The sequence below is a fragment of the Lolium rigidum genome, chromosome 2, assembly GCF_022539505.1.
Source record: "Lolium rigidum isolate FL_2022 chromosome 2, APGP_CSIRO_Lrig_0.1, whole genome shotgun sequence".
Taxonomy (NCBI): Eukaryota; Viridiplantae; Streptophyta; class Magnoliopsida; order Poales; family Poaceae; genus Lolium; species Lolium rigidum.
In genome coordinates, this window is record NC_061509.1 from 253,241,015 (window position 1) to 253,251,014 (window position 10,000).

General features: G+C 42.1%; 1 protein-coding gene across 1 annotated transcript; it reads right to left on the reverse strand.

Moving 5' to 3' along the window:
• Nucleotides 1-564: 564 nt before the first annotated feature.
• Nucleotides 565-3,839, reverse strand: LOC124690783 (putative D-cysteine desulfhydrase 1, mitochondrial). The gene is made up of 11 exons (XM_047224119.1): nucleotides 3,766-3,839; nucleotides 3,521-3,698; nucleotides 3,338-3,403; nucleotides 3,029-3,223; nucleotides 2,832-2,942; nucleotides 2,327-2,418; nucleotides 1,741-1,830; nucleotides 1,547-1,604; nucleotides 1,364-1,477; nucleotides 989-1,086; nucleotides 565-763 (listed from the first exon to the last, which is right to left on the reverse strand). The coding sequence occupies exons 1-11, from the start codon at nucleotides 3,837-3,839 to the stop codon at nucleotides 565-567; spliced, it is 1,275 nt and encodes a 424-aa protein (XP_047080075.1).
• Nucleotides 3,840-10,000: the final 6,161 nt, after the last annotated feature.

Consider the following 10,000-nt stretch of genomic DNA (forward strand, 5'->3'; position numbering starts at 1 on the left):
GTGTGCTTTCTATGTTATCTCCTACTGCCTACATTTCAGATGTTTCATACTACCATATTTATAAAATTGCCTACAAAGTTGTTCGGTGCTGCAGTTTCGTTTATATGCACGACTAGGCAGTCCGCTAATGCTGAATGGTTACTCAAGTTTCTGAATGGAATAACAGTCAGAAGTTTCCGTTTGTGTCCACAATTGTATTGGTTGCTTGTTGATTAAACCCAGCAGAACTTGGGACCTTATTAGTCGGCAGTTGATATAGAGAATGAATAGCAATAACACCAACCCTGCTAGGCAGCTCTCTGTAACAGAATGGAATATTCAAGGCAAAGTTCTCAAAAAAAATCAAGACCAAGTACTTTTATAACTGAAAACAGAAATGTGTTGCCAGAATGTAAGAGAAAAGGGATTAGTCATTTACACATGAAAACATGAAGCTTCAATTCCAGATGGCAGAAACATGATCTTTATTCTTAAATTATACCAGTAGTATAGAGAAAATGCTCTTGAGATAAATGAATGTCTACAACTCAAAGATAAATTGAAGATTTTTCTGGTGTATATCCATCAGAACATCTTGCCAGTGCCATCTTCGCGTGGTTCTTCAAGATCCATTCTACGCCAATCCCCAGCCAAAGATGACAGCTGATCAACCTTATCATACAACGCAAGAAGACCACCTGTATGGATAAAGAGTACTTTTCGCCCTTGCCACTTGGCTGGATTGCTAGACATGTCTTTCAGCAGTCCATATACTCCCTTCCCACTGCAGAAAAAGAAATTGCATATCGTCGTTACGAAAATAAAATGGTAAGCATGAGAACAGCAAGATACACATTAAATCTCCTCATGAAATTGCTGGAAGAATCCTTCTGAGTATTAGCTTATATGCATAGAGAACCATTTCATGCCTTTGTTATTTAACAAAAAATACTAGCATTCAGGATACCACATTAAATATCACATCACATACAAAAGGCAAGTATTGCACCTGTTGACTGGACCAAGCACAATGCCTGTTGCTACTGCTATATCTTTAACAAACTTAAGCTCCTCAGTGGTGTTCATCGCATAACCTAAGCCCTTAGCCTGTCAAGTAGAAGTTGCAGTAAAGCACCCCAAAAAATTAACAAACTCTACCAACTTAAGAGAACAGGATGAAATTAAATAGTGTTCCAGCACAAAAGAAGGTGAACTGTGAAATGAACAACTAGCACCAGAAAAACCATGTCTGTGCACATATAAACATGGTAGAGAATGTGCTGATATGCATCAACAAAATGGAAACTTCACTTTTGGATCCTCTGGTGCAAAATATATTTTTTAAAGAGTTCCTATTAAATAATGAGAGGTAAATTGTACTCACATCTTCAATGGTGACTATATCACGTGAATCCAAGCCTGATTGAAGTCCATCAATTAGGCCTTGAAGACAGTCATAGGCGTATTGAGGGTCATCACAAACAGAGAAAGCATGGACCTATCCTACAAGTGGATTATTAGTATGGAAACTAAAATGGGATAAGAAAACAACAAAGATGGCTCATACTTTTGCTTTGAGGCTACTCAATTTCGATCCTAAAGCAATACCAGCAATGGTTCCGCCACTGCACAAAGTACAATATCATCAAGCCATATTGATACAATGTCACAATATTCAGGATACAGGTATGACATAATAGCTCAGTCCATGCACATAACTACCCCATAACAAGTAAAGAATACTGGGTGTTGATGAAATACCTGCCACAGGCAACAACGATATCATCGAACTGAACATCACCAGATAACTGAATTTGCTGCTCAATTTCCCTTACAGCTTCAACATATCCCCTGCATAAAAGTAAGACACAACATATGAACATAAGTTGAAAAATTACAAAGTTAATATTGTTTGCATACCTTCTCTTTACAGCACATACTCCTACATTGTTTTTTTCAGAATCATGTAATCTTACATTCATAACCATTCACTTTAGCACAGTGTGAATATACACTGTATTTTCTTCAGCCTATGCTTACACATTGAAATGAGTCACAGTTTGAAGTACTCTATGCTCCACTGGTTAACCACTGTATGATATGTTACCCAAATCTTCTTGCTTATATGAGATCTGGTATGTTAAGTGCCTAGACATCTCATAGCCATAGAAAAATGGACTGATGTCCATTTGCAAAATTGCAGCAACTGCTACTTCTTCGATGGACTGAGACACACCCCCAGTCCAGGAATAATATTCATTAAAGAAACTCGAACTATGCCATAAACACGAAAATCAGAAACATGTAATACAGCATAAAGCTCAGCATCAGAAATATAAGACAATACCAAGTTCCAAGTGAGTTGGATCCACCAACAGGAATCACGTATGGCTTCCGTCCTTCTTCCACAAGCCTCTTCTTGAGCAAGTCAGCTAAAGCCTATAACAAACAAATTTATACGATGGTTAGGAACTTCTTGTGGAATTCACAAGCTTGAAGCATAAGAAAACACTTGTACAGGAAAAACGATCAGTGAGAAAGTTTTAATGAGCAGCAGCACAATGCATTTCATCAACAGTTAGACAGAGAATAGGCAGCAAAATCACCAAGTACAATGGAGAGAAAAGATGACACTACAAAATATTATGATGAGAATAAATACTGCAGCACGAGCTACTTTGTTTTAACAACGAAAATATTATCCAGGCGTGAATAATGAATAACATTTCACGTATGAACAATGTTTTGGCTACACATGGGCTGACAGAACTATGAAAACTCCCTGTCAAAAAAAAAGAACTATGAAAAATCAAAGCAGTAATAGAATACATCATGGGGAAGAGCATATATACCACACTGCCAATTTTCCCATATTCTTCTTCTGAAACAAGATCAATGTGCGCTCCCAGCACTCTCGCCACAAGGAGATTTCCAACCAAACCAGGGTCCTTATCTACAAGATGCTGAAAATGTAGCACCAACGCGAGGTCAAACCAACTACATTACCACACAGCATTCTATCAATTTCAGCCAAAAGTACAAAGATCACCTTGGAAGTACTCAATATCAGGTAGCAGTCAAGATTGAGATACTTGGCGGCCACTGCCGTCGCACGGCAATGGCTGCTCTGGATACCACCGACAGTGATAACGCAGTCAGCACCCTGCGCGACGGCTTCTGACAGCAGAAACTCGAGCTTCCGGACCTTGTTGCCGCTCAGCTGCATGCCGGACAGGTCGTCCCGCTGCAATTTCACCACAGCTCTCGTGTCAGAATGCAATGCCACTAAGCATTTTAAGCTACTACGCCTATGCACAGCAACTAGAAAGTGAACAGACGGTAGTGGTTCGTGCAGCACCTTGATCCATACTTCCGTGCCTTCCGGCAGATTGGGCAGGTTCCACTTGTGAATCGGGGTTGGGAACTGTATGGAATACGAAAACAAAGCTACGAGTTACAGAGGAGCCATCATTTTACACACGATCCGTTAGTCGATTTAAACTACTTGTAGGGGTTCAGTGATAGAGATGGGGAAGCTTACGACGCCGAGGGAGAAGGTGTGAGAGGGGGCGAGGGAGAGGTGCGAGGCCCAGGACGGTGGCGTGTAGGGCTTCTTGGCGAGGAAGTCACCGATCTGTGCTGCGGCGGAGACACCTGACATGCCGGCGGCGACGTCCGAGCTTCGACGGCGGGCAGCGGCGAGGGGGGAGCAGACTGTGCTATGATCCCACACAGACGATGCGCTTATGAAGTCATACACGAATTCGATACAGGTAGCTATGTCACACAGAGACGATGCGCTTATGAAGCCCGGTACTGCTCATAGGTACTGCTCCGGTTGGTGGCATCTCCATGTCCATCTCTCCATGTTCACTCTCATCTTCTTCGCTATTTCCGCTACCACTAAACAATTAAATATGAGCTTTCTTAAGTAAACCCCGCTATCATACACAAATCAATCAGAACCCGGATCAGATCAACTTAATAAAACTAACCGCAAGGATGCAACAACATTCGCGACGCCGTAAAATAGGTCAGCTCAAACAGGATTTTCAGCATATATGCAACAAAACAAGACCAAATATATCAAAATAAATAGTAATACTTATATTTACATCACAACAAAATAGGTCATCCATTCTTACACAAATAGTTCGATAAAGCTTACACAAATGGTTCATCAACTAGCACTCAAATCAACATACATATAAATATATTTCAACATGCAAACAAGGATGGATCATCATATGAAAATGACAACTACTGGCGGTGTTGACTATTCCATGATCACCACTCGTCGATGAGACTTTCTAAAGATCGTCGTGCACATTGTTATCACGAATGTCATGGTAGGAGGCAAGAAAGCATGCCACCCTTTCTTCTTTCCTCCGCACATGTGCGGGTTGTCCCATCAATTCATAGAAAGAGTAGTCTAATTCTTGTCACACTCATTCTCAATGATCGTGTTATGCAATGATCATACAAGCGTTTATGATGTACCAAAGAACATACTAATCCCAAAATCTAGTTGGTCCTCTCACAATAGTAAATTGGGCTTGTAAAATATCAAATGATCTCTCCATATCCTTTGTAGCCACCATTTGTGCATTACGGAAATCAACTTATTTCTTAACGGTGTGTTAGATAATTGGATTCACAAATGTGCACCACCTTGGATAGATGTTGTCGACAAGGTAGTAGTTGTAGTTGTATATGCGATTGTTTACTTCAAACTCCAATGTTAGAAATTCACCTATTGTATCCATCTCATGAGTGGTGGTCGTCGAAGGGCATTGAGGTCGTTGCAAGAACCGGGCATAAAAAAACATGCCAAATCTATGTCACATGACTTTAAGAATTATAGTTGAATCATGGAAGGATAGTCCTTCCTACTCCAATTCATGAAATCAGTTGAGGCAAGCATACCTGAAAATCCACGAGCATTGTTGTAATCCAAAGGCCTAGCCGTATCTTGATCATTGGCAGCTCTCAAGTATTCTTCATCTAACACTTGGACAATTGCAACCACAAAACGCTTCAGACACTTAATGGCTTGTCATTCACCCATTACCAAATGATCATCAACAAGATCCGCCGAAATACAATACACCATCATGCGCGATGCGGCGGTGACCTTTTGAAATGTCCTATGGCCAAGTTTTCTGGCACAATTCTCCCTTACTCAAAGAATCGATCATACTTCGTCACACTTCGCAATGTGCTCAAATAACTTGATTTCCATCCTACATCTTTGCCGAACGTGTCTCTAGAAGAAAATTGGATTCTCGACGAAGTAGCTCCGCATTATCTTGTTAATGTGCCCTTTGACCCTCTCCATCTACACATTCTACCGGTCAAACACGGAATCACCGTGCTTCGTCCGCTTATTAGCATGCAAAACCAATATCATTGCAATGTCCTCTTCTTCAGAGAGATCCCATTCTTCATATTGGATATTGAATTATTGTAAGGTGAACTCATTTACAATTGTATCATCTACAATTTAGGATAACAAAAAATAAATTAAATCAAGACAGCATGCGGGCGCCGGCATACCTTGAAAAAAGTTGCGTGCGAGTCCGTCAGGCTGTCGCCTGCGTGCGAGGCGGTGCACAAAATAGGGATTCTGCTTGAGCACACTCTTTAAAGTGCCGCGTCATATATTAGCTTTTTTTATACGCCGCTCTAGAGTTGTGCAGCACTTGGAGATGCTCTAGTCAGCGCTAATTATGCATCTAGCAATTAATTATCTCATGCTTGGAGTTGGAGATGCTCCAGTGAAGGCTAATTATGCATCTAGCGATTAATTATCTTATCTTGGCGAGCAGACGGCCAGACTTTGCAGCGCTACGTGATACACAATTACACGCCCTTCTTTCCGTTACGCCGTCCAAAGCTGGTGAGCTAGAGCGTCACCCAGTTCTCCTGCTCCTCCGCCCCGCCTGCGCCCCTGTTCCACTGTTAATCTGGCGAGCTATCGTATTTCCTCCGCCCCGTCTTGAGATGGGCGCTCCTATTTGACCCTAAACGCGTCCGGGACTCCTGTATACCGATCGGGTCGGTGCGAACGCGGTGCCGCACACCCCCCGACCCGGCGGTTGTGTAGTGGGCCGTGGCCAATCAGCATCAGGTAAGGTCGTTTTTATTTTTCTTATTCTATATTTTTCTTTTCTGTTTACATATTTTCGTTTTCTAAAAAGAAGAATTTTTTAATCCGTTTTTAAATCTGGAATTTTAAATTTTTTCGTAATTTTTAAAATAATTTTTTAGGATATCTTTTTTCAAAATTTGAATATTTTTTAGAATGAACATTTTTTAGAATGAATATTTTTCAGAATGAACATTTTTTAAAATTTAAACATTTTCCAGAATGAACATTTTTCAGAATGAATATTTTTCAAAATTTGAACATTTTTCAATGAACATTTTTTAGAATGAACATTTTTCAAAATTTAAACATTTTTCAGAATGAACATTTTTCAGAATGAATATTTTTCAAAATTTGAACATTTTTCAGAATGAACATTTTTTAGAATGAACATTTTTTCAAAAAATTGATTTTTCCCAAAATTTGAACTTTTTCAAAAATGAACATATTTTAAATTTGAACATTTTTCGATTATGAACATTTTTCGGATATGAATAATTTTTAGCTTTGAACATTTTTCGTTTTGAACACTTTTCAAATTTGAACGTTTTTCAAATTTGAACTATTTTCAAATTTGAACTTTTTTGATTTTGAACAAAAAGAATAAATAGAAAAAAGAAAAGGAAACAAAAAAGAAAAAAAAGGAACAGAAAAGAAACAGAAAAAACGTGAAAATGGGCCAGGCCCAATACCCGACCAGGGGTGTGCGGTGCCTGGTAGGCTCCGACGGGAATTCCTATTCATCACTCGCGGGTGATGGTTACCAACCATCGGCCGCGTGGTTTCACCCGCGGGGCTTTTTGGGCCGCGGCCCATTAACCTGCTGGGAGGCTGTAGGCCTCGGTTTTCTGGTTTTATTGGGTTTTGGTTTTCTTTCGGTTTTTCTTCGTTTTTTCGATTTTTCCTTTTTTCTGTTTTTTGTTTTTAAACAAATTTTAAAGTGGAGCAAAATTTAAAGTTAAGCAAATTTCAAATTCTAACAAATTTTTGAAGTAAGAAATTTTTTTATCTTAGCAAATTTCACATGTGAGCAAATTTCGAATCTAGGCAATTTTTAAATCTAAGCAAATTTCAAATCTAGGCAAATTTGAAATTTAAGCAAATTTTCGAATCTGGAAAATTTTGAAATAACTGACTAATGGACCAGGCCCATTAACGGGTTCCCCTTTGCGATGGTTATAAACTATCGCTAAGGGGTGATGGTTAGACGCTCCCGACACCGACCTGATCGGTGTACAGGATTTGCCAAACGTGTCTGCTATCCAGTCTACGCGCACCCCTAGCTGTATGGGCTTGGCCCATATTTACGTTGTTGTTTTTTTTTCGCGAAACCATATTTACGTTGTTTCATCCCCGCGTGTTTACTGCTTCAGTGTGTAGGCGCTCCTTTGTTTCTAAAGGTTCTATCTTTCGCGCGTTTACAAGTTTTTGGGTGTGATGGTGTTTACTACTCATAGAAGTTTTTATACTTGCTAAAAAATAGTTTGTGTGATTTAAAAAAAAATTCGTGAGATTCAAAAAATGTTTGTACAATTTAACCAATCAGGTTTCAAAAAAAATTAATGAGCCGTAAAAATGTTTGTAGGTTTTAAAAATGTTATTTGTGAGGTTCAATAATTGTTCGCGAGCTTTAAAAATTGTTCATGCAATTCAAAAAAAAGTAAGGTTTCAAAAGTAATTGCGATCCTTTAAAATGTTCGTACAGTTTAGAAACTTGTTCGCAAGATTCAAAAAATATTTGTATATTTTATAAAATTGTTCGTGAGATTCAGAAAATTCATGCCTAGTCGTATCTATCACTAGGAGCTCTCAAGTACTCGTCATCGAACACTCAACCAATTACCAGTGCAAAACGCTTCACGCAAATGGCTTGGCGCTCACTCTGTCACTCATTGCTAAGTGTTGTTGATCTGCCTAAATACAATACGCTATCATGCGCAATGCGGCGGTGATTTTTTGGGACGTGCTCGCCACAATTTTTCTGTTGCTCAAAGAATCGATCATACTTCATCACACAATCTGCAATGTGCTCAAACAACTTGATTTCCATCCTAAATCTTCGCCGAACGCATCTCTCGGGGAAAATGAGATTCTCGACGAAGTAGCTCCGCATCAACTTGTTAATGTGCCCTTCGATCCTCTCCCCCACACCTTCTACCTGCCAAACACGAATGCAATGCCGCTAAGCATGTTAAGCAACTACGCTTATGCACACGCACAACAACTAGAAAATGAACAGACAGCAGTGGTTCGTGATGCAGCACCTTGATCCATACTTCCGTGCCTTCCGACAGATTGGGCAGGTTCCACTTGTGAATCTGGGTTGGGAACTGTTTAGAATACGAAAACAAAGCTATGAGTTGCAGAGGAGCCGTTATTTTACACACGATCCCTTAGTCGATTTAAACCACTTGTAGAGGTCCAGTGATAGAGATGGAGAAGCTTAGAGCATCTCCAACATGCGCCGCGCGCTATATTAATCGCCGATATGCAGCATCGGAGTCCGAAAATGTTCCTCCAGCAGGCGTTGTATACGGAATTCCGCTGCAAAAAAATTTGGGCGCGGGCCGTTTTGCTCTATCCTGGGCGCTATACTTTGGACTCCGGCAGCAGCGCGCGGCATCGCTCCACCCACGCGCGAAGAAATCCCGCCTTGAAACTTCCCCCGTGTGTCGCCACCCCATGGCCCAACCCTCGCCTCTGTGCGGTCGCCGGCGCAATTCCAGCGATGGACGCGACCTCCGGCACCCCTCCGACCCCTCCCTACTCCATTCCACCTACCGCTGCCGCCGCCGCCTCCGTCGTGGCGCCGCCACATGCGCCAAACCCTAGTGGTGGCGCCGACGCCGGGAACACCGCGGCCCGAGCTCTCTTCGTCCCGCGCGCCCGACGCTGCACACAAGCGCCGTCAGCGCGCAGGCGGCCGCCGTGCAGTCCCCCGGCAAGGTGCGGACGCCGCCCAAGAGGAAGGTGCCCGCGGCCAAACGCCCGTCGCCCGTGGCGGGTGCCAACAAGCCGCCGTCGAAGAAAGGGAAGGCGTCCGCTACTCGGCGCGTGCAGTCTCCGCCGCCGGCTCCATCAATGAATCATCCGTCGCTGTCCGCCGACCCATCCGGCGCGCATATGGTGTTCGTTGAAGTGCCGGAGAGGTAAACAACATTTCTTTTTATCGATATCTTAGTTTAGATGCATACATTACCGGAGAACCATGAATTTTATTGCAATGTAGAGTCGATGACGCGGCTTTCATGGAGGCAATGAATGTTGGATCTTCATTTGTGAATGATGACATTGTTGAAGAGAATGAATAGAAAGAAGCGGAACGTAAAGGTGATTGCTTTCAAAGGTAAAGTGTTCCTACAATGATGCAATGAACACAAGCAAGATGATCATGTAATGAGAAGTATAAAGGAAGCGACACAACCGGGCGGGCGGCAGCGGAGACGACGCACGATGTGATTATCGTAGTTCCCTCCACCAAAGGAGGTACGTCTACGTTGAGGAGGTGTGGACCACAAAGATGCCAACCGCCACAAAATCTTCACCTTATTCCTCATGAACACCCCCACAATAGAGTATTCACTTCCCCACTATCAAGGCCGGTCGAGGCAGCGATTCCTTCACACAAGGTTGGGACGAGCTCCACAACAGCCGGAGGCTCCCAACACCGTGTAGGGCTAGTACAGCACCAAGCTAGCCTCCACACGAGCTCATCTCAAGGGATCCCGCAAAAGCAATCCTAGGGTTACAAGATCCACAAAGGACTAGGTGGGGGAAACGAAATCTTTCTTGGTGGAAGTGTAGATCGAGATCTCCTCCGTCACTCCTCAAAATATGGGCTTGATTGATTGGCTAGGGAAGGAGATCCTCAAG

Excerpts from the sequence above, each read along its gene's own strand:
- LOC124690783 (XM_047224119.1), bottom strand. The coding sequence starts at position 3,839 with ATGGACATGGAGATGCCACCAACCGGAGCAGTACCTATGAGCAGTACC. Across the intron at positions 1,831-2,326 it reads TCCAACTCACTTGGAACTTG|GGGATATGTTGAAGCTGTAA; the intron begins GTATTGTCTTAT and ends ACTTTTATGCAG. Across the intron at positions 1,478-1,546 it reads TGAGTAGCCTCAAAGCAAAA|GTCCATGCTTTCTCTGTTTG; the intron begins GTATGAGCCATC and ends CTTGTAGGATAG.